This window comes from Arabidopsis lyrata, assembly GCF_000004255.2.
Source record: "Arabidopsis lyrata subsp. lyrata unplaced genomic scaffold ARALYscaffold_3, whole genome shotgun sequence".
In the NCBI taxonomy this organism is placed as follows: domain Eukaryota; kingdom Viridiplantae; phylum Streptophyta; class Magnoliopsida; order Brassicales; family Brassicaceae; genus Arabidopsis; species Arabidopsis lyrata.
In genome coordinates, this window is record NW_003302553.1 from 8,923,467 (window position 1) to 8,948,117 (window position 24,651).

A 24,651-nucleotide genomic window follows, 5' to 3' on the forward strand; every position below is an offset into this window, starting at 1 on the left:
AAACCTGACAAATTGGCTGTAGAAAATACCAAAAATAAGAATGGTTCAAATGAAAAAGTATTAAAATGTTCCATTTTTTAAAAAAATCTTTTTGTTGAGACTTGCACGTCATCTCTGTCGTTTCTTAATCTTTATCCCACATAAAATGGAATTAGCCCCACGAAACTTAATTAGTCTCTCTCATTAATCTTTGTTTCCTCCAATCTCTCTGTTGCTCTCTGTCTCTCTCACACTGATCAGCCATGGGAGACGAACCACTTCTTCAGAAAGCCAGGATTCAAGAAGACATTGAATCAGATAAAGGCATTGGTGTAAATGACAGCGACGGTGACGGTCCCGTTACTTTAATTCTACTCTTCACAACCTTCACTACTCTCTGCGGTACCTTCTCCTATGGCACTGCCGTAATTTTCTTCATCTTATCTTTCTTTTTTTCTTTATGCTTTTTCTAGGCTAAACACATAATCTAAAAGCCCATAATTAGTTACCTTAAGTTTTAAACGAAATTGCAAGTTAGAACTTAGAACTAATTCGTTGTTTTGTCTTGTGAACAGAAGATATACAAATGTTTGAAACATGCAGTAACGTTTTTGTTGCAAGGTTCAAATCGTTATGTAGTTGGAAAAAAGGGTCCAAATCAAAGAGAATGATGAACCAATAAAAATAAGTATTTTGCCGTCGCGAAAAAAGCAACATTTTTTTAATGATTAATAATTTTAATAACTATATTTCTGCAGGCCGGCTTTACATCACCAGCTCAAACGGGGATTATGGCAGGACTTAACCTCTCTTTGGCTGAGGTCAGTGCTGAGTTTGCTGATATAATTTTATTAATTTGCTAATCGTCCTCTTAGCAATATTTAGATGGATTGTCACAAAAAAGTATGAGATAGGGGGTTACGGTGTTAGATATGTATTAGTGACTTAATTAGTGTTGTGTTATAAAAAAATATATGCAAATATTGGATTTTGAAGGCTAATTTACTTTATATATAAATGTTTATTGCCGAGTGAAGGAGTAAAACCCAAATATAAATTGTCTATTAGTTAGTGTTTAGATTTTCTACTCAAAAGTATATGATTTTTTTGGTAAGGGCGTAAGAGTGTACGCTAGTGTCATTGTAATACACTTTTGCAGATTTTGGTAATTTTCTTATTTAAATATTAGTAGTATAACCACTTTAATTTGTATTAGAAGAAAAAGTACTGAAGTTATTGTTCGTACATGGATGTAGTTCTCATTCTTTGGAGCTGTCTTAACAATTGGTGGACTTTTGGGAGCCGCGATGTCGGGAAAACTTGCTGATATCTTTGGTCGAAGAGGCGTAAGCTCTTTTACTTTTAACAATTTTTAAAACTAATTTATCATCATCATGACTAAAAAATTACAATTCATTACGTAGTTTCTGTACATATATATTCCAAGAAAGATAGCGTTTTGATGAATGACTATACGCAGGCTTTGGGGGTTTCAAACTCGTTTTGCATGGCCGGCTGGCTTATGATCGCATTCTCTCAGGTTTCTAATTAAGTTCTAACAATCATTTTATTATTTATAAAAATAGTGTTTGTTTGTCACGTATGACATAAGCTTAATCGTTTGAATGTTTTCAAGCTTTACCATATAAAAAATTCTGGTTTAATTATATATTCCACGACTACTATTGTAGACAAAAAAAAAAAGATCTTTCAAAATCAAAAGTTTAGACGAATAGTTAATTAAGTGGGTTGCACAAAAAAAAAAGTTAATTAAGTGTTTGCTGTTTCTAAAGTTTGGTTTATTATATAAAAGGCGACTTGGTCCCTTGATATTGGAAGACTTTTTCTCGGGGTCGCAGCTGGCGTAGTCTCTTATGTGGTACGTAATTTTATAGGTCGCTTGGTAATTATGGTTTATTGACTTTTACTCCAAGCAACCAATTTAAGTTTTTTTTTTTGGTTAATTATTGACTCCAAATCTAATCTCAGGTACCAGTCTACATTGTTGAAATCGCGCCCAAAAAGGTCCGAGGCACGTTCTCTGCGATTAACTCGGTAATAAACCGCCAAAAAAAATTCAAACAGATTTAATTTTCTTAGCTAGAAATCATATACTAATTTTTTTTTTTTTTGGGTTGATAGCTCGTGATGTGTGGTAGCGTCGCCGTCACATACCTCCTTGGATCAATCATTTCATGGCAAAAATTAGCTCTCATAAGTAAATCTTGGACTCTGTCTATGAACTAATATATAATATATAAATAAATTTTTAACACCGTAAGTAATTTTTAGCTATAATTTAAATCAGGTTAATGAAAAAATAATTACTCTGTGTCGTTTGGAGTTTTGCAGGTACGGTTCCTTGTGTTTTTGAATTCGTCGGTTTATTCTTCATACCGGAGTCTCCTCGGTGGCTGGTAATATTAATTATTAGTCTTGTTAGTTGTAGACACATTAGTCTTGTTAGATTAATTAACATATACACATAAAACATATTAAAAACAGTTATTACAAGTATATTAATTAAACCATTTTTAACTGGTATAATCTTTTTATAGTCTAGAAACGGTCGGGTGAAAGAATCGGAAGTTGCACTCCAACGCCTACGAGGAAACAACACTGATATCACTAAAGAGGCCGCAGAAATCAAAGTAAAAACAAAACAAAAAAAACATTCAAGAAAGTGACACATGTAAATTTGACAAAACTTTGAAGGATATTTTGATTGTTCTTTTTTCAGAAATATATGGAATATCTTCAAGAATTCAAAGAAGATGGTTTTTTGGATCTCTTCAACCCACGATACTCTCGTGTCATTACTGTAATAAAATTTTAATTGAAATTTTAATGTGTTTTTATAAAAACGCGTTACTGAATACTCTGTAAATTGTGTAGGTGGGAATTGGATTGCTAGTACTACAGCAACTCGGAGGTCTCAGTGGCTATACATTTTACTTGAGCTCCATTTTCAAAAAATCGGGTATACTTAAAATTTAAACTATTTTCTAAATAAACTAATATAATGATCAAAAACGATATTAATATACAATTAATTGTTTCGTAGGGTTTCCTAACAACGTAGGAGTAATGATTTCGAGCGTGGTGCAGTCCGTGACAAGCGTTTTAGGAATAGTAATCATTGATAAATATGGAAGACGATCCCTTTTAACGGTTATATAACTTGTTTCAAATCTTTTTAATTAGTGAAACTGTATAATCTATACTAGTATATAGTGGATAATCAGAAGTTAACGTCGTTTTTCTTTCTTTCTGTGAATTACTTATTAATTGCAGGTTGCGACGGTCATGATGTGTTTGGGGTCATTAATTACAGGACTCTCGTTTTTGTTTCAGGTATTTTTTCCTGCAATAAAATAAGTATATTTTAGTTAAATAAAAAGTATGATTCTGTTTTTTTTTTCTTTTAGTTTTGTTTTTCTTGAAATGGTTTTTATTACTTTTTATTTTTTCAATATAACTGAAGCAATCAAAACTAATATGCAGAGCTATGGTTTACTTGAACATTACACACCAATTTCAACATTCATGGGAGTGTTGGTACGTACTATGTACTACATAATGATTTCACTCTGTCCTCTCCTTACATAAACATAATCATATATCTAACTAATTTAACTTAAGATAAATTTTACCTGACTCTTGTTGCAGATTTTTCTAACTTCGATTACAATCGGAATAGGAGGCATTCCATGGGTCATGATATCCGAGGTAATCATTTGTCTTCGATATATTCGTAACCAGATGAATAGTTCAACAATATATATGACGGATGTATAAAAAAAGAAATGTATGTTTTGACAAAAATATATTGTATATAGCAAAATTCAAAAGCATAAAAACCTAGATTTATGAATATGACTACGTAATTAGATGAATAATGAAACAATGTAATATACGAAAACAAAAAACAAAAAATAATTAAGTGTTCTGTATGCAGTATGCACATAGTATAGTAATTAAATCTGAGAATATTAGTTGGGTGCTAGCTAACATTTCATTTAATTTAAGATATAATCTAGATAAAAACTAATTAGTCGTTTCTAATTATTTTATTTTGTGGGATAATTAGATGACACCGATCAATATAAAAGGATCAGCAGGGACGCTATGCAATCTAACTAGCTGGTCCAGCAATTGGTTCGTCTCTTACACATTCAACTTCCTCTTCCAGTGGAGCTCTTCTGGTAATTCATTTCATTTTACAAGTCTCAAAGTAAATACATTTACTAGATTATTTTGATCAAATTTTAATCATTTGTTGATATTTAAATTATAGGTGTGTTTTTCATATATACAATTATATCGGGTGTGGGCATCCTATTTGTGATAAAGATGGTACCAGAGACTCGAGGTCGTTCGCTCGAAGAGATTCAAGCTGCCATTACTCGATAACTTTGTAAAATATCAATATTTCTTTTATTTTTACTTGGTGTCAAATTCATATAATTGTATACATGGCCTCCCTCACTTATCAATTAATTCAGAATTGTTTGTCCCAGTTTAAATATGCATAATTTTCACATCAATCACCAAATTAACGATTGGTTCTTTTTTTGAAGCTTGGTTGGTTCTTGTTTTGAGATACATGTACAAGATAAATTAAAAGTTTGAAGAAATATGTATTATTTGAGTTTAAATTTGGATGGTAACATATCAACATCACTAACACAAATAATTACTGCTTCTACCATGAGTAATAATTTGAATGAAACAAAAGTTTACCAAGTATAAACAATTAAGAGTACGAACATTAATGGACCCTAGGAGTTATTGCTATATATATCCAACCATGGTTAGTTAACTAGTTAAAGTCTTAAAGATATAGCTAGTCGAATTAATATTTGGTATTCTATGTCCTCAAAATATCTTTTACCGCAGTCTAATAATGTTATTCGTTTTGGTTACGGTCCGAGAAAATTATTTAAACAGATATAAAATCCTAAGAAAATCGTTTACGTCAGTGAAATAGTATTCGTGTTCAATGTTTTTTCATTCTCTCATATTTAGAGGTATTCTTTTCTTGTTTTGTTTTTTTTTTTAATTTTATTTATATTTGGGTTGTACGATATTAGTATCTCATTAAGTAAGTTGCATTTAGAGTCCAATGTAGACGGTACGTTTCAAATTCATCTATGAATCCACATAAAATTTATATCAAGTATTACTAGGAGCATGTAGGATGCTTACCATCTTCTTATTTCGGCAATCGGCATGCTTTTGGAAAAAGAGCTTTAATTACGTCTTGTCTTGCATCGTCCTAACGTCGTCGTTAATGTGTACACTTTACATCGAATCTTTTTATTTAGGGTTATAAATGATCATCGTCAATTGTTCTCTTCGCGTTTACGTTGACTAATAGTCAAATCGAATTAAAATTTCAAAGAAACATTGAAGAAGGTATAGACCTAGCTAGTCACTAAGTATAGCTCGATTATTTTTTAATTCATTCATTTATTTCTTCAAAACCCGATAATGACACAAAATCATGGACCGAATCACTTTAGATGAATAATATATTAATATTTTTCATAAGACTTTGGTAAGTTAAAAACCATTGCCATGCATTGCATTCCATGCCTTAACGTCAAGTTCTTATAGCTCTCATCAATGATGTCCACCACCGAAACCATCTCCAGCACCGGCTCCACCACCGAATCCACCACCGATACCACTTCCTCCTCCTCCTCCAAACCCACCACCACCACCAGCTCCACCTCCTCCTCCGAGTCCACCCCCAGCACCAGCTCCTCCTCCAAACCCTCCACCTACACCACCGCCTGAACCACCACCAGCACCACCGCCAAATCCTCCACCGGCACCACCACCCCCACCAAGACCACCACCTCCTCCAGCTCCTCCACCAAATCCTCCTCCAGCTCCACCACCAGCTCCTCCTCCTAAACCGCCACCGCCTCCAGCTCCTCCGCCAAGACCGCCTCCTCCACCAAGGCCGCCACCTCCACCAAGACCGCCTCCCCCACCAAGACCGCCTCCTCCACCAAGGCCACCACCTCCACCAAGACCGCCTCCTCCACCAAGACCACCGCCTCCACCAAGACCACCGCCTGGATGGTGGAAGAACGTCTTTTGGTCCTCGAGACCACTCTTTAGCTTCCTGTTAGCGACACTGGCAAATGAAGTGAAAGCAAAAGAGCCGACAAGTAAGGCAACAAGAAAGAGTGACTTGGAAGCCATGTCGATCGATCTTTGTGTTTTGTGTATGTGATGATGAGGAAACTCTATCAGCCAATAAGGTGTTTATATAGTAGACCATGTAGCATGAGCTGAAGAATCAAACAATTGAATTCAAAGAGAGAGTAAAGTTTTAGAGTGAGTAATTATCATTAAGTCATCTGCCCATCTAATTCATGTTGGCAAATTTAATGCAATCCCTAACTACCAGTGTTGACAAACATGTTACTCATCCACATGTAGTAGACCCCTTCTTTATTCTTTGTGATAGTACTACTTCATAGTACTCATTTTCTTGCCTTTCACATTTAAATTTGCTCTAGGTTTTGATGCATCTGAGTTTTATAGATTATTCTTATGTCCGGATCGAGTTATTTAATGTTTTTGTTATTATGTTTATTACATTTTTATAATGGTCGACACTACAAAAAATCATGTTTTCGTAAAATATGAAATAAATATGTTTCACTACATTTTTTCTTTCAATTTCTTGACTTGGATAGAGGACACGAGGTTTAGATTCGGCATCTGCCTGCACTGGCACATTGTATAAAGTCTAAACCAATCTCGTTGTTTAATGTTTACGCGAGTAAAATATTCATCATGGTGACTATTTGTGATTTTTATATGAAAGAGAATACATAATACTATGCAACAAGCCGATATGTTTTCAAAACTTGGTTCTCTTCTTGTTTTGAATGCTTTCATCTTAATTACGTTCTCATCCATAATTTGAACATCTAATTAATAATAATGTCAAAGTTCCGTGGACCCAATAGTTAATATATGAAAATAACTTAAAACCAACTTTAAGTCAAAATTTGATCTCAATACGATTTAATTAGATAGGTCTGAAAAAGTTTAATGATATCAAAAACAAAGAAAAGTCTGAAAAGTTATCGTTTAAATGTGGTTATACATGAAGACGTTACAATTACAACGACCTTGGGTCCTTGGATCTGTATACCATAGTTTCTCTTTAGAAAGAAAAATAATGGAGATTTTTATTGGTAATCTCATGTGTTTCACTAATAATCATGTTTTTTGACGCAAACCAATTAACCAGATATCTAGAAATATATTGAGTTTGTACTTTCTATAGAACTAAAAACATCATTAAAATTGAATTCAACATTCTTCAACTTTATAATTTATTTTAGTACAAAGAATTACTTGGTACAAAAAAAATGTCACAATTTCAAATAAGTTTTAGGTGTGATATATATATTATCAAATGGTTGTTTTAAATTATTGAATGAAAAATAAATCATTTAAAAATGATTGATTTTCGAAACATATATCAATATTGGTAATGTATGATATTTATTTTTTTTCCATTCTTCAAAATTTATATCAATCACATAATTTTAATTAAAATTTTCATTTTATATATATTTATGCATTATTATTATTTTCTATGACAGATTTATTTCATTCTACAAGTATTATGTTTCACAATTCTTTAATACGTTCTGTGAAACATAATACAAAGAATACGCTCTGTGAAAATTGTTGCTGATGGAATTACAAAGAAAACAAGGGCGTGAAAATGATTGCAAGTGTTAACGAGATGTTCCATATTGGTTACAAATGATTGTACAATATCAAATTATTAGTTTTCATGATATAGTGTTTGAGATCCGAAGTATATTCGACGAAAAGAAAATAAATAAATTATTAGAAGTTCCAATTAATGTCAAACAAAAACAAAATAAATAATAGAAATTCCGATTTCTGCAATCGGACGGTGAGAAAACACGGAAATTTAATTCGACGGTAAGAAACGTTTGTTCGATAATTAGTTTTTTTTTTTTTTCTCTTAAACGCGGATATGTAATTGATGTCAAAAAAAAAAATCCCATCGAATTAATTCGAGACTTTGGATTCTCTCTTTCGCGCCCTTCTCACTTTCATCTTCCCCAACGTCTCTGCTCTTTCCCTTCTCTCTATCTCTCTCTCGTTCTAATCTGCGGCAATGGAGGAAATGGAAGACGCAGAAACCGAACCACAGGTATCTTCGATTACATATTCTCTCAAAATTCGCGTTCCCTTCTGATTTTTCCGTTCGTCGTCACCTGAGAGAGCGGATGTTATGCCGATTGTGATCGATGTGTGAAATTTTGATATCTAGCTTCGGTAATTTAGGGATTCTCCAATCAAAACCTCGGATCTATTTTTGAATCGATGTGTATCGATCTCAATAGTACAGACATTGATAAACCCTAGCTTTTTCCCTTTTCAACCTCAAATTAGATTAATCGGAAGTAGTTGTTGCGCCGATTTGATAGCAGAACCACTAATTTCTGAGGCCCTAAGAACCAATCCTACTTTTACTCTTTTGCTGCGTATGTGATATTGTGAATGTACCAATTTGTTTTCAATGCAATGCAGGTTTATATGGCTTGTATTCAGCATGGTCGGAGGTTAGTAATCGACTTCAACTTCTTGTTTTGATTGCATCTGTGCAAATTTTTTTAAGAGACTTAAACAATTTCTCAATTACAAGAGCATATGAGTGAATGCTTATGTATTTCAATGGATTTTCCTGTTTGCTGGTGGTTTTATCACACGGACAAGCTAATATCCTTCTCTTTATGTATTTTTAGAAAGGATGAGTATCTAACTTTAACATTCTTTTCCCAGAGTTGGAGTTTCTTACTACGACTGTAGTGTACGCCAGCTTCATGTGCTAGAAGTTTGGGAGGAAGATTGCTCAGATTTTACCTTGATTAATATGGGTATAACTTTTCAAATTGAAACAGAATGGAATCTTTGCATGTAGAGTCCTGCCATACCTTAGTTTCTGTACCCCACTTTTAATGAAGTTTGGTAAAGCGGGTTCTTGATTTACAACTACTTTGTAGCACTTTTGTTTTGCTACACTGTCTCTACCATGCTACTTTTTGATCGCTTCATTTGTCTTGGTTACATATCTTCAGTAAAATATCAAGCGAAGCCATCGATCATTTACACAAGCACTAAAAGTGAAGAATCCTTTGTAGCTGCTCTGCAGCAAAATGGTATGGTGCTGTCTATTTTGTTGAAATATGAGCCCTTAAGTTTATGGTCTTGCATAATTTCATTGTTTCTGCAGACGGAACTGACGAGACTACCATGGTGAAGCTGGTCAAGAGCTCAACATTCAGCTACGAGCAAGCGTGGCACAGGTACAGATAGTGTAATCAGCTCCATTTTCACCTTATTTGTGTGTTTCTGGTTAGTCATATTACATGATGAATTCCCCATGAAAAATTGGTCTAGTAGGAAACTGGTTCCTGCAGTTTCAGTTTCAGTTTCTTGACTCAATTGTAATAGCTTACTTGACTTATGATATTTTTATTATACCTGTTGTTTTACACTGATTGTTATCTCAATATTGTGTAGACTGGTATATCTTCGAGTAACAGGAATGGATGATGGGTTGAACATCAAAGAAAGGATTTGTTATGTAAGTTTCAGCGAAGGAAATGTTAATCCCTTTTTACTAAGGATTTTGATCATTTGGTTACTGTACTCTGCAGTTGGAATCTCAATCATAATGTAGAATTAAGTGATATTTTCGATGTCACAATGAAATAATTTGACATTGTAGCTAACTAATTTTGTGGTCCTTAAACACATTTTCAGTATTTGGTAAAATAATCAATCTACAATTGTATGAAGTTTCTTCATTTTTCTTGTAAATTTCAGCTGAGTTCCATGATGGATGTGGGCAGTGAAGTCCAAGTTCGTGTCAGTGGGGGCCTTCTTGCTATATTAGAAAGTGAACGAATTGTAGAAACCCTGGAACAAAACGAATCTGGGAGTGCGTCAATTGCAATTGATTCAGTCATGGAAGTACCATTGTATCCTCCACTTTATCTGTTCTGTTTCTTATGTCTTGATGATAATACTTTCCTGAATTTTTGGGATGATAATGCTGCCTGCAAATCCTTAACAAAATTTATAACAGGAACAAGTTTCTTAAACTTGATGCGGCTGCTCACGAGGCTCTGCAGATATTTCAAACAGATAAACATCCAAGCCATATGGGCATTGGCCGGGCCAAAGAAGGGTAAATGACTAAATGCCTTAAGTTCATCTGTGGAATCTTATATCTATTTTTCCTGCTTTGACTTGTTGATAATCTTCACTAAATATTTGAAATGAAGGTTCTCGGTGTTTGGAATGATGAATAAGGTTTGCTTTCCTTGCATTGGTTCATTCTGGTTGATCCTTCTTGTATTGATGATTTAACTTACCTGGCCTATTTCAGTGTGCCACACCAATGGGTAGACGCCTTTTAAGGTAATAAATGTGAATAATAATGTATACAAACTGTTCTGAAGCTGATGTATTCTTACGACATTGGTTTCCTTCTCTCTATTTCAGAAGCTGGTTTATGAGACCAATTTTAGATCTTGAAGTGTTAGATCGCCGTCTCAATGCTGTATCCTATTTCTTTCCTGATCTCTTGTGAAGGAGTTTGCCTTATGTCAAGCAGAATAGGAGTTAACAATCAACATGAAAGAAGAGAAACCAATAAATTAAACTTTATGTCTGCTTTCTGTAGCCTTATCAGCATAATTTTAACCGATCTTTATTTGTTCTGAATGAAAAAAAAATAGTGCGACCATTAATTGACAGGGGTGCCTTTCACTGATGTTCTGAGAGGTTTCTTTTGACTGTATTAGATTTCCTTTTTCATTTCTTCAGTAGAGCTGATGGCATCATTGCGGGAGACACTGAAATCAGTGAAGGACATTTCGCATCTGCTCAAGGTATGTAGGTACCATTATTTTATATATAATATAGTATTAGCATGCCTATCTCTTTTAGCCATAAGAGCCTGTGGAGGAAAATTAGAATTATGAATTAATGGCACAGAGAAAAATTTCCATAAAGTTTGCGGTGAATATGTTAATTGTTAATCTGTTGGTAGAAATAGTGTTATATGAGCATATCCTGCCCAGACAGAGAGCGTGGATATATTGCATGCCAAATATCTTCTTGTATGCCAATTCTGTAGATTCCATATTTTTTTTTATAACACTTTTGTTTTCTTTTCTGGATATGGCATTCTTATGTGAAAACAAGAAATTCAACTCTCCGACGTCCCTCTGTACCAGTAACGACTGGACAGCTTTTTTGAAGGTAAATTCCATTTTATTGACTATCATCTTTCATTTGGTCTATAAAACTAGTCTCCCAATATAATGCTATCTTATTGTGTGCATTAGAGTATAAGTGCGCTCCTGCACGTGAATAAGATATTTGAAGTTGGAGTTTCAGAAAGTCTCAGAGAACATATGAGACGCTTCAACTTGGACATTATTGAGAAGGTTACTAATGTTTTATCAATTGTTGTTATTCTCCCACTCTTCAACCCACTTTCGTGGTTGTTGCTAAGTTCTCTTTTCATGTTGCAGGCCGGCTTATGTATCAGCACAGAGCTAGATTATGTCTATGAACTGGTCAGTTGATTTTACATTCTGTTTCTTCAATTCCGTTATAATCCATACTTTCCTCTACAAAAGAACAGATCTTGATGCTTTCAAAATTGAGGTCTTAACATCTCTCTATTCCTTTTCCTCCTTAGAAATTTAAAATCTTAATGGAGTGATTATATTGTTAAAAACGGGGAATGAGGCCATCCATTGCAACATTTTTTGAGTGGCTAAAGGAAACTCAGCTAAGATTTATTCTGAATAAGTCACAATTTTAAGGCTATTCAGAAGTTGGATACCCCAACATTTGAGAAACTGGGTTAAACAAATTCAGCAGGCCTTAGTGAGAGATTATTATGACTACAGTTAGTAACAACAGACTTTAACTCCACAGGTCATTGGAGTCATTGATGTTACTAGAAGCAAAGAGAGGGGATATCAAACATTGGTGAAAGAAGGATTCTGTGCTGAGGTTATCTTAGAAGTTCATTTTGATCAGGTTGTCATACCACTAATCTTTTGTTTTTTTGCAAGTAACTCATTTCTTATTTTACCAGTTGGATGAGCTGAGGCAAATATACGAGGAGTTGCCAGAGTTTCTGCAGGAGGTTTGTTCTATGTGATAAGTTCCTTTAATTGATAAATGAGGGTAAACTGGCATCTCTCTTGAATGATTCTAATTACTGACAGGTTTCAGCGATGGAGTTAGAACACTTTCCTCATTTGCATAAGGAAAAGCTTCCTCCTTGTATCGTCTATATTCAACAAATTGGTGGGTCTGATTTTTCACGTTTTAGTTTTCACATAAGTTCTATACAGTGTGATATACTCAAAGGTTTAGCTAGGCTGAATTTTTAACATAATTACCTCTTAGAATTTCACCTCATCGCTAAGAAAGGTTAGCTGCACGAACTCATTTTTTGGATCCACCATGTCCTGGAATTATCAGCTCAACTATGGTGTCTATGCTTCTTGATTGCTCAATAGCCTTTCACTTTATGATGTGTCTTTAACAAATCACGACCACGTGTATTTCTTCACACTTTGATAACAGTTATTTCGTTTTTGTAAATGAACATATAGTTTATCTGTTCTGCAGGGTACCTCATGTGTATCTTTGGAGAAAAGCTTGATGAAACTACACTTAATAGGCTTACTGAATTTGAATTTGCGGTACAGTTTGTTTGTGTTAAAAATCTTAACCACATACTTTGGGCACTATTCATATATGTCATTATGAAACAGAAGTTTTAATCTACATATCTCTCTTGTGATTAGTTTTCCGATATGGATGGAGAGACTCAGCGATTCTTTTACCATACGCCGAAGACACGAGAGTTAGACAACCTTCTTGGAGATATCTATCACAAAATTTTAGGTATGTTCTTGGTGGTTTATATTTTCCATGGTGTATTCTTCTTGAATACAATGATGTAGTTTCTTGTTTTACAAAATTTTGCTGACAGATATGGAAAGGGCAATTATTAGGGACTTGCTATCACACACGCTTTTGTTCTCGGCTCACCTGCTGAAGGCAGTTAACTTTGTTGCAGAACTTGATTGGTAATCAATATTCAAATGCTACGAAGCCAAGCAATACTTTTTCACGTTCTTAATAACTACTTGTGAGAAATGACTAATGACTTATTCGTTCTTCTTGGCTTTTCTAGCATTTTATCGTTGGCTTGTGTAGCCCATCAGAACAACTACGTAAGGCCTGTCCTGACAATAGAATCATTGCTTGATATTCGAAATGGAAGGTGAAATTGACTCTATCAGCTGCACTTATGTCTTGTTATTGCATTTATACATAAACTCCTTACGAAAAATTATATCTGAATATCAATACTGGTGGGCAGGCATGTTTTGCAGGAAATGGCTGTGGATACTTTTATCCCAAACGACACTGAAATCAATGATAATGGTGAGCTGATTGTTGATTAAATTGTTTTGACTATATAGGCGTGCATTACAACTTAAACTTGTGAACTAGTCTTTGTTCATCACCTTATTGCAAGCTTGTTTGTCGCAGGCCGAATTCATATAATTACCGGGCCTAATTACTCAGGAAAGAGCATATATGTAAAGCAGGTCGGCTTTACTATTCTAAGTCTTATTTCTCTTCGTCCAACCAAATTGTACTTCACCATCAGGAATTGACAACTCAAGTTCTGACTTGCTATTTGTAGGTGGCTTTAATTGTTTTCCTATCCCATATTGGAAGCTTTGTACCAGCAGATGCAGCAACTGTTGGTTTAACTGACAGGTCTAACGTCTTGCATTCTTTTTGATCTTTTTACAATCGCTTTTTGTGTATATTTTCTTTACTAAGATTAGTCGTACTACAACAGGATCTTTTGTGCAATGGGAAGCAAGTTCATGACCGCGGAGCAATCTACATTCATGATAGATCTGCATCAAGTAGGAATGATGCTCAGGTATTCCAAACTGCTTCTATTTTTAACTTGATTTCAATTAGGTCCACTACTGATAGGCCTTGTGAGCCAGTCTCAATCGCTTCAGTCAGTTAGTGACTTCTAGTTCACGAGATCCATTATTTAAGTTCATGGTGACCCAAGAATGAAGATATCAATCAAAATTCAACTGTGCATTGTTCATGACTTATGATCGTGTACCTAATCATTGTGACTGATTTAAATTCTCCAGACAGGCAACTTCAAGATCTCTGTGTCTCTTAGACGAGTTTGGTAAAGGCACTCTTACAGAAGGTACGGATATCTCCGCCCTCTGCATTGCATAAATGGCATGTGTTTGCAAAAACTTCTGCCTTAACCACACTCTTATTTAAAGTACAGATGGTATTGGCTTGCTTGGTGGGACAATTAGTCACTTTGTTACATGTACTGAGCCACCAAGGGTATAGCATTCTCTTTTCTGGCTATAAACTTGTATGTTCTTTTAGAACCCTTACAGGCATTGACTATTGATGCATGCTTTCAGGTTCTAGTGTGTACGCACTTGACTGAACTACTTAACGAGAGCTGCTTGCCTGTTGTATGTACTCCCATCCAATCCCAGATAACTCAGCAGATTTGAAGTAGTTCCTCGCTTCATAGCGAGAGTCTTATCTTTTTTCCTTTTCACTTCAGTCTGAGAAGATTAAATTCTATACAATGAGCGTTCTTAGGCCAGACACAGAATCTGCAAAAATGGAAGAAATTGTTTTTCTTTATCGGTATGGAGTCTCAGCGACTAGCATTCTACCGAAACTGCCTACATTCTTAAGACTTCCATGTTTTAACCAATGGTTTTGTGTGCAGGTTAATTCCGGGACAAACTTTACTGAGCTATGGTGAGCATCTTTGTGTTTGCGTTAATTATTGTCTATATGAGTTTCTTGTACATACACCGAACTTCATCAAACCTATCTATGTAATGCAGGTCTTCATTGTGCACTACTCGCTGGTACATTTAGGAAAATTGATTACAATTTTAATGAATCTATTTACTACTGCGGATTATAGAGTAACAAAAGGAATTCTCACTATTCTTGATGCAAGGTGTCCCGGAGGAAGTCGTGAAGAGAGCAGCCATCGTGTTGGACGCCTTTGAGAGTAACAACAACGTCGATAAACTAAGCCTTGACAAAATATCGTCTCAAGATCAAGCATTCAAGGTCTCTCTGCTCTCTCACTTACACTAACTTTTACCCCTTCATCTTCTGTCCTCATGGCCTTACCAAACTTTTACTGATACCGAATGAAATTCACAGGATGCTGTTGACAAGTTTATGGAGTTTGACATCGGTAAAGGTGACATCCGTGGCTTCTTTCAAGATATCTTCACTTCCTAAACCCTTACTTAAAAGTCAAGATCACCGAATAGAAAATGTAACCAACAACAGTAGATTTTTTAAAACGGAAACCAGTTTTGTATTAAAACAGAAGTATATACAAATATTGTATTGGTTGGTATTTACTTTGACTTAAAATTTTCATACAAACACACTCAGCAAAGTCAAACATCAAAAGAAAGATATGCTTACAAACACAAGGTAAATCTTTTTGATAAAATATCAATCACTGGTTCGTAAGACATAATTTTCAATTGTGGAAACAGGAACAAGACCTTCGTTACTTTTGGAGATGTGAACCAATGAACTGCAGAGCACTTTCAGCTGCTGATACATGCCTTTTGCCAGAATCGTCTGGAGCTGCAGATCTCGTTTGAAGATTTAACCCGCCTTTGGAAGGGTGTGCGATCTCTAGGCTCTTTGGAAACTTTTGATTTTGGTTGCCCTCTTTTGCTGCTAAAAGTCTTCAGTTTTAGAATCCCCCCCCTCCACTGCCAAATTTGTTCCTAGAGTGGCATTGGAAAGATATGTCAATGTCTCAGTATAACCCTAGATTATCAGCTTGATAGCTCTAAAACACATCCAACTAGCATAGTAGGCAAATGCAAGCAAGTTTTCAGTATCTGATCCTGATTATTTGCAAATGAGTAGCTCTCATAAAACAGAATGTGACTTAATTCATCAGTTTAATCCATCGAATGTGTTTTAGCCATCTGAAGCTGCGTCGAGTCCTAAAATTCAGGATCAGTTTCTAGTTCATTCATCTGTAAGAAGCTAAGGAAGGTGTTTCAATATCAATGTATTCTGAGTAGCTCTCAGAAAACAGAATGTGACTTAATCATGTGAAGCTGCGTTTGAGTCCTAAAATTCATCAGTTTCTAGTTCATTCATCTATAAGAAGCTAGGGAAGGTGTTCCTAACCATGTAGATGACAAAACTACCAGGTTACTGCTTGCAATTCTAGAGAGTACAGTTCTGTTTACAGCATGAAACAAGAGAGAGAATCCTTGATTCGTTAGAACTAATCATAAACCTCTATGACTTATATATAACCAAGATCCTATCACCCAGGCAGTATATCTTAACCGTTCAAGGTACAAAAGAGCAAAGGATCAAGAAACAATATGAAGACATACCAGGCTGTACAATAGTTTTTGCCTGTTAAAATTATGACCATTCTTTCAGTCCCAGAACCATAAGCCGCCGTTGTCGCCTTCAATCTACAATGGATAGATAAAATGTCAGAAGAAAGGTGATTGCAAGTATGCTCGATTCACCAGTAACTATGAAAGGAAGAAATTTAGAAAAGAATTGATACATTACACCATGCTTGTTCACAAGCCACTGCGTCAAGTGTGGCTCTTTGCTGAGAACTGGTCCATGGAGAAAGAGAAGATTGGAAACTAGGTTATAAGTTTAAACTAACTAAATTAAACTTTGTATTTGCACTTGGTGACCCAAGAACTAATACCAAGGATAGCAGAAAACTCACAGCGTGCTGTTGTGGTAAACTCTCACTTCGGATGGCTAAATTTGTTGCTGATGCAGCGGCAACAAAAGCATTCCTGGAGTAAAAAAATGCAAGAAAGTTCTCAGTATCTGATCCTGATTGTTTGCAAATGAGTAGCTCTCAGAACACAGAATGTGTGTTAGTCATCTGGGTCCTTAAATTCATCAGTTTCTAGTTTATTCATCTCCAAATCAAAGAAGCCCAAGTTTTTCCAAAGCAAATCAAATGAAATTCGAACACAAAAACCCAAAGAGGGAAAAGGCAAAACAAAATCAAATCATCAGAGGTAAAACAATAAACAGTGCCTGAATTCCCGCAGCTAAGTAAGCATCAGTAAGCAAAGCTCAAAATGTAATTTACCCGCCGAGAAAAAATCTCCTGGAGCAGAGAACTCTTCGATGTCATCATCCCGATCAATGGCGACGCCTCTATCAATCTTGCTCGATTGAGAACAGAGGGGATCTCGAAACTCCTCGTTCAAGCTCCTGATCGGAATCCCGATGATGCAGAATCTTGTGAGGATGATTGGTCGTTTAGGGATTTGGGGGGGAGAGAGGGGATTAGGATTTGGGGAAACATCGGAAATTGGCGCCTTGTTAATTTGTTACTTCTTACTACAGTAATATTATTACTTAACTCTACTATTTTATTCTATAGTTTCCACCAATCATCATAGAGCAAAAACACATTCATTGTTTTTTTCTTTCTTTTCTTACTAATAATACTATAGACAAATAAAGTGTTTTTCTATGATACATATGATTGTCACATCCCTAGAGGTATCAATCCAATGTTTTCTATATGATATTTATAGCCTCTTAGCAATATTCATATTCCTTGTTCCTCCCAACTTTGTACCCCACAAAACTATAGTATCACAAATTCACAACAAGTTTCTGAAAAAGAAAGGCAAATCACAAGTAGGAGGATATACATATATGTCGTTTTTATCTTTTACTTTTAAAAAGTTGTGCCAAATCAAGCCAAGTAGTACAAATCTTGGCTTGTTTTCAGAACAACCCCAACACTCTCCCTTCCTTTGTTTTTTACCCTTATTCTCTCTCTTTAACTCTTAACACTACTAGTCTACTACACCTATTAGTCTTTCCCCACACCACAAAAAAATAGGGTCTTGAATATTCTAATTAATATATTTCCTCTCTCTACTACTTTGTTCAGACACAATTACAAATCATATCCCTTACTTTTTTGATATACTTATATAAAGATTTTAATTTAACACTAAATTACATTTCCTCTATGTAATGTAATCTCCATATTGGACATTCATAATTAAAAATAAAAAATATATATATTATGTTGTTGAATCTTTAATAGATTGATTACATAATTTATACTACTTATAGCAGTATGAAATAGACACCAAATTTTTAACCATATATGGATTGACACGAAAACATCATGTATGAATGTTTAAGATAGTATAATTAAATTATTACTTTTTATGTGTTAGTCTTTAAGCTATGAACAGTATTTATTATCATCTTCCATTAGTTATTCAATTTTTTTGGGTTATATACTATACTCATTTTGTAGTCTTGTATTGGTGTAGCTTTTTATCATAACAACTAATGCGTCCATTATTGTATTTGCATGATCCTTACATTTAACTGATTTATGTGAGGGTATGATCTGATATGTTTTGTCTTAATTTAAAGATTTTTTTTTTCCGGGTGATTTTAACGTAAATATATTTTTGTCCCTAACGACTTAATTGTTTGTTTTTGAAATTAGGGACTCGAGCTTGTACGTTTTCAATTAAAAATAAAGTAACGTTGAAACAGAGTCACGTGCCTATGTCTACTCTGTAAGAAATGGTGAGAAATGCAATCCCAATGCAATGATGAGATTCCCTATTCGCGTCTTATTATTAGTATTTTCTTCCTTTTCTTTTAATTAATAACATTTATTAATTGGAGTACCTTGTTTACAAACTACAAACTACAACCAATTAAGTAGATATTTTTCATTGTAATTATTTGGAAATCAGTCATAAACAAATTTTTATTTGTAACATTTAAACAATTATTAACGACACACAGCAGCTGCATGTATGAAAATGGGAGATAATAATGTCAAATGGTGATTTGCCACTTGTGCACACCGTCTTGGTCTTTCCGGTAAAGGGCAACACACAAAGTCACTTTTCATTCTTTATACAATAAGAACAAATTAACTATATCCACACATGCGCCATGCATGCGAGGTTTACGTCCAAATTCGAATTTTTAGAATTTGGGTCTGTCTTAGTGTCGTTAGCAAATATAAAACAAACCAAAATGTAGCAATACTCGAAATTAAGGTAATTTTAATCCGGATGAAAAAAAAAAAGAAGAAGTAATTTTAATCCTTTTGTTATCACATCCGCATAAAAAAAAATCTCCTTTTCTCTCTCTCTCTCTCCCTCTCTTTTAAATTAAAAATCATGAACTTTACATCCACATCTAAAAGTAAAAAAAGAAATGTTGAATATGAAGAATTTTAAAAGCTGTTTTTGGCTTTATCCATTGTTTGAAAGTACTAGCAATATTCAGTGAGTCCATGTGTGGTGTGCCTTTAATTTGCTTAGTAACTCTAACTCTTGTGTTCTGCAGTAATATATATATAGCTTTTTCATATCCAATATTTATATATACATATACAATAAAAACATTAATATACTGAGGATTTTAATTAAACATTGAATTAAATCTTTTTATGTGATGTAATCTCCAGTTTGGACAATCATTAAAATAAAAATAAATGATATCCAGTATATGAGGTTGAATCTTTACTAATATAGTATCAAAATAATTACAAAATTTATATAACAGTTGCATCAAATAAACATTAAATTTCCAATCATTGCAATAAATAAGGATGGATTACAAACACATGTATTAACTAGTAATAAATTATTACTCCTTAGTCTTTAAGGTAAGAACAATATTTATTATGATCATGTATCAACGGTTCATTTTTTTTATGTGTGTTACTCTACTCATTTTTTTGTAGGACCTGATTGGTAACAGCTGTAGCTTTACATTTTTTGCTGTAGAAATATGACTGTAGGTTTATTAGTTGTGGCTGTAGTATTTTGGCTGTGGAATTTAAAATTTTGGAAAGTTGAAAATTATGTGATTTAGGAAAAAAGGCTTTATACAGCCAAAAAAATGAATTAAGGAAATATTTTGGCTGTGAAAAAAAAAAAAGGAAAGCCAAAACTTCTAAAGTTTGATTGGATGTATTTCAAATCTTTAGAAATTTTTTTGCTTTGTAAAGACTCGAAAGCACTTACCAATCAGACTCTTGTTATTATCGCTGTAGCTTTATCAGAACATTTAATGCTTTTGAAATAAAGAGACCACGCTGATTTTGCTGTGTTGCTTAAAGATTTGTTTTTTAAAAAATAAAAAAAGACAGAAGGGTTCCGCGAGAAAACATTCCCAAATGGGAAAAACACTTGGAAGTGGTCAGATGACAAATATACAAATCTCAGTCCCTTGTCAATGCAACAAGAACGGCGGAGACTTTGGTACTCTTTTCTTTCATTATCCTGATCAATTACCTTTATACCCTCTTCTTTTTTGAGCATCAAGCTAGACTTAATTTCATATATATATATATATATATATATTGTTTCCTGCATTCCATATAAACATATATGAGTATTAATTTCATAATCCTCATCCATTGTTAATATCAGACATGTGTGTCTGGTAAATCAGAGAAATATTGGTACATGTAGTAGTATCTCTAGAAGCCTGTATGTATATCCTACTAACACGAGCTTCATTGTTATATGGTGTTAAATTTGTTCTTTTATATATTGGTTTAGAGGTCTATGACTTTGATATTATAACATGATATGCCTAATGAATAAAACTCTTACATTTAACTTATAATGTAACAGTGGACCCAAATCAGGTCACCGGTTTGACTTCGTGTCCATGTCGGATCCAAAAACGTTGGCGTGGTATTCAAAATCACAAGATTACTATTTTTTGGGTATAATTTTCAATAATATCATTTTTGCTAATTTATGTATTCAAATCGCATACAAATTCACGATTACTCAAAGTTATGAATACGGATAATAATTTATTGGAAACCATAATAATTTAGACAAAAATATCAAGATGCTCACATAGGAATTTAACTTTCTCTTATGTATATATGTATGTATGCATTATTAACCATATATCTCCAAACCTTATAATCATGCGTGCACAAACCAATTAAGAAACCAAAATAATAAATCCACCGAGAGTGGAGTCACCAACACATGTGTCAACATATATACTAGATTTTAACCCGCGGTACACCGCGGGATGATTTAATTTTAAAGTTAGTATAAAAATATTTTGTAAATTGTATCTTCTTATAACATATTTATTTATATTATAGTTTACAATTGTTATTAAGTAACGGTATACCACGAGTCCACGAGATAATTATTAATAAACTAAGGATTTAACCCGTATTAAAGCGGTATATAAATATTGATTCAAATTCGTCCGCCATATAAATCATTTCCGAAATATAACCCGTTCCGTAATTTCTTAACCCGTCCTGTGATTTGTATTAAAAAAAATAAGGATTAAATCCGTATTGAAGCGGCGGATTAATGATATTTTAATCTTTTTATTATTGTTGATTCAAAAACCCGTCCCGCCAAACCCATCCCGCCAAAAAACTCATTTATTTTATTAATGTTCTTATTTATGATATGATTCTGAATCATTGTCTAAATATTTTAATCGATGTAGAACGTTGAACACACATTTTCGTCAATTGGATAATATATGTCCGTTTTTAAAATTTCGAATCACAGTATATGCAGAAAAAAAATTGTTTTTTTTTTTTTTACTTTATGTATTATATGATGATTCAAAACAGTTAAAAACAAATCAAACAAAAATGATAGGAGAATCATAATTATAAATCTTAATCAAATCTTCTAAAAATCTAAATTATTAAATATGGAATATCCGGTGTATGAGTTGGGTTAAATATAACCCGACCCAACAAATTTTTTGTGAAGGAATTTTTAAAATGGGTCGGATATCCGATATACCCGAAAGCTTTTTTACCCACCCGTCACAAAAAGTGCTGCAATTATACTAGTATACTAGGATATGACCCGCGGTACACCGCAGGTTAATTTTTTGTAACAAAATATTTTAAATCTTAAATTGTATTTGTTTTAGTAATATTATTTGTTTTGTTTAGTGTTTAAGATTGTATAATTATATTTTGATTGTTAATTTTAGGATTTCACCCGTGGTATACCGTCTCGTATTAATATCGACTCAAACCCGTCCTACCATATAACTCCGTCCCGTAAAATTAAATATTATTTTGTTATTTTTCTTATTTAATAGTACTTTTATTTAAAAGATAATTCGAGTCAATTACCGCGGGTTAATTTTTTTGTAACAAAATATTTTAAATTTTAAGTTGTATTTGTTTAAGTAATATTATTTGTTTTGACCCGTGTTTAAGATTGTATAATTGTATTTTGATTGTTAATTTTAGGATTTCACATGTGGTATACCGTCTCGTATTAGTATCGACCCAAACCCGTCCTACCATATAACTCCGTCCCATAAAATTAAATATTATTTTGTTATTTTTCTATTTAATAGTACTTTAATTTAAAAGATAATTCGAATCAATTTAAAAGTTTGCTTTCAAATGGTTCCTATAATATATAAATTCAATTTTCATAAAGTCCAAATAATATTAATATTATAAACTTTTTATTGAATCTAAATACCGCGGGGATCGCTAATTTTCTTAATTTTTTTTTTATTTACCGATGATTTTGTTGTATATATTTGATTTAGTATTTTTTGTTTATAAACTTATGATTGATTGTGTTTGGTTTGGAATATTATAAGTGTTTGTCCAATTCTTATTCAATTTTCCGATTATACGACGATAGATCGATTACAATCTCATAACACGGATCTCAATCTCAGAACACAGAAAAGGGAAGACATCGATTACAATCACGATAAACCCGAAGGTAAGAGAAATCTCTGTTTATCATGTAATTTTGATCGATTCTTGAACATCAAATTCAAAATTTGATTGTCTGTCATTGTTAATTTTGAATCAAAATTCTCTATGAACCCTAAAAAGACTTGTTTATAATTCTGACTCTATTTGCCAAAATTTCAGGTTCGAATGCATGATTTTGGTTGATTATATGTTATGTACTTAGTGAATCATTTTACAATGTTTTTGTGGATCCATTACTGGTAGAACATTATTGTGTTGATCATTTTTTTGATGATATGATTCTTTTTATTCTGGTCATGATGTGTACCCGAATTCTGATTTCCAATTTCTTAAAAACATTAAAGATTATAGGGCAAGGAAGCCGATTCTCCCTAGAAGATGAAAGGATTAAAAGTTTAACAAATCAAGAGTTGTAGATTTGCAATGTAATAAAGACTAAGTGATATACACAAACAAAAAGATAGGATATCAATTATCTATCAAACATATCTGATTATAATGTTCGTAATATAGGTGACTAACAGATCTTTTGTTTCATAGGTTACACAATCTTCAAATATGAAAGTCGAGTGACTTGAGCATGCAGGAGTCATCTATAAACATAAGATATTCTCAGAAAGGTTAGTGGAGATAGGAGAGACAATGACTTACTTACAAAGAAAAGTTTAACCAGTTTAGAGTACAATCAAGTAAGTGATTTTTGAAAAGTACAACACGACAGCCAACTAACAAATATAAAGAAAACTTACACTCATAGATGTAATCTCAAAGACGTGTTTTGTATGTTTAGATCTTAGAAATGAGAGTGTATTTATAGTGTCTTGATAAGTTGCTAGGGTTTTAGGTTAGAGAACATATAAAATCTTGGTGAGTAAGTATAGTATATCTTTGCAAATTTTAGAATCGGAAATATATAGAATATGCTATATAGATACTACAGAAAATAAGAATAAAATCTTTTAGTTACCACACATTTCCAATTCATTTCGTGGGATTTAATGTAGAAATAATATTGTCCATTTTATTTAGGAAATAAAAATGATTTGCAACAAAATCTTTACCATTTTAATAGGAAACAATGAGATTATCAAATCTTGGTTTGTTACCACGATATATATGATTGATCTCATATATTTCATAAATCTATGATTAAATGTCGTTTGGATTAAATGTAGGGATTTTCAAATAAGGAATGTTCCGATTCACAAAAATTCGGGTCAAAATAGCAAATAAGGAAGGATCCGAATCAAAGATTTCCGGGTCAAAATCCTTTAAAACCCGACCCGATTGGCTTTGAGCAAATTTGTACTTCAAAAATGTTAAGTAGATATATATATATATATATATATATATATATTTTTATGGGTTAAAAAACACTCTTGGATACTTGTAACTACATATAAAAGAAAATTTAATGAGGGGCATCTTAATAAATAAGCTAAATACTAGTTTGTTTTTGTAAATAGTAGTTGTTTCATTTATTTTGTAAAACAAAAAAGTGAGATGATACTTTCTCTTCAGTCTATATAACTTGTTTCCGGTAACATATCAGAAACATCTCTACAGTCTATGAAACATATCAGAAACATCTCTAAGAAAAAATGAGTGTGATAACCAAATTTTTAAAGACTTGCTCTCCTCTCAAAGTTGGTGTTTTTTTTTCTTGTTTTGTTTTGAATGTT

The 24,651-nt window shown here is 33.3% G+C and overlaps 3 protein-coding genes and 1 long non-coding RNA gene across 4 annotated transcripts; 2 read left to right on the top strand and 2 right to left on the bottom strand.

The window, feature by feature from the left end:
- The first annotated feature begins 124 nt into the window (after positions 1-124).
- On the top strand, positions 125-4,498 carry LOC9321441 (putative sugar transporter ERD6-like 13). The gene is made up of 17 exons (XM_021032697.1): positions 125-404; positions 738-800; positions 1,236-1,325; positions 1,460-1,519; positions 1,793-1,858; positions 1,969-2,034; positions 2,122-2,197; positions 2,332-2,396; positions 2,538-2,630; positions 2,720-2,800; positions 2,875-2,959; positions 3,044-3,150; positions 3,274-3,333; positions 3,484-3,537; positions 3,649-3,708; positions 4,070-4,184; positions 4,277-4,498. The coding sequence occupies exons 1-17, from the start codon at positions 243-245 to the stop codon at positions 4,390-4,392; spliced, it is 1,419 nt and encodes a 472-aa protein (XP_020888356.1). The 5' UTR covers positions 125-242; the 3' UTR covers positions 4,393-4,498.
- A 923-nt stretch (positions 4,499-5,421) lies between these two features.
- On the bottom strand, positions 5,422-6,398 carry LOC9319313 (glycine-rich protein 5). Its single transcript, XM_021033863.1, has 2 exons — positions 5,565-6,398; positions 5,422-5,503 (listed from the first exon to the last, which is right to left on the bottom strand). The coding sequence occupies exon 1, from the start codon at positions 6,193-6,195 to the stop codon at positions 5,605-5,607; it is 591 nt and encodes a 196-aa protein (XP_020889522.1). The 5' UTR covers positions 6,196-6,398; the 3' UTR covers positions 5,422-5,503; positions 5,565-5,604.
- Positions 6,399-7,862: 1,464 nt separating this feature from the next.
- LOC9321442 (DNA mismatch repair protein MSH5) lies at positions 7,863-15,582 on the top strand. The gene is made up of 34 exons (XM_021033680.1): positions 7,863-8,203; positions 8,584-8,615; positions 8,836-8,930; positions 9,132-9,212; positions 9,287-9,359; positions 9,577-9,640; positions 9,883-10,037; positions 10,145-10,246; positions 10,344-10,371; positions 10,448-10,479; positions 10,564-10,621; positions 10,866-10,952; positions 11,269-11,325; positions 11,412-11,513; positions 11,601-11,645; positions 12,013-12,090; positions 12,176-12,226; positions 12,309-12,390; positions 12,718-12,791; positions 12,897-12,996; positions 13,085-13,181; positions 13,289-13,378; positions 13,478-13,542; positions 13,651-13,709; positions 13,808-13,884; positions 13,970-14,056; positions 14,286-14,347; positions 14,435-14,496; positions 14,580-14,633; positions 14,729-14,814; positions 14,900-14,931; positions 15,021-15,044; positions 15,140-15,255; positions 15,352-15,582. Exons 1-34 carry the CDS (start codon positions 8,168-8,170, stop codon positions 15,430-15,432), a joined length of 2,424 nt encoding a protein of 807 aa, XP_020889339.1. The 5' UTR covers positions 7,863-8,167; the 3' UTR covers positions 15,433-15,582.
- Positions 15,529-17,540, bottom strand: LOC110230489. Its single transcript, XR_002333596.1, has 5 exons — positions 17,303-17,540; positions 16,925-16,997; positions 16,751-16,805; positions 16,569-16,652; positions 15,529-15,938 (listed from the first exon to the last, which is right to left on the bottom strand). It is a non-coding gene; the product is annotated as an uncharacterized LOC110230489 (long non-coding RNA).
- Between the last annotated feature and the right edge of the window lie 7,111 nt (positions 17,541-24,651).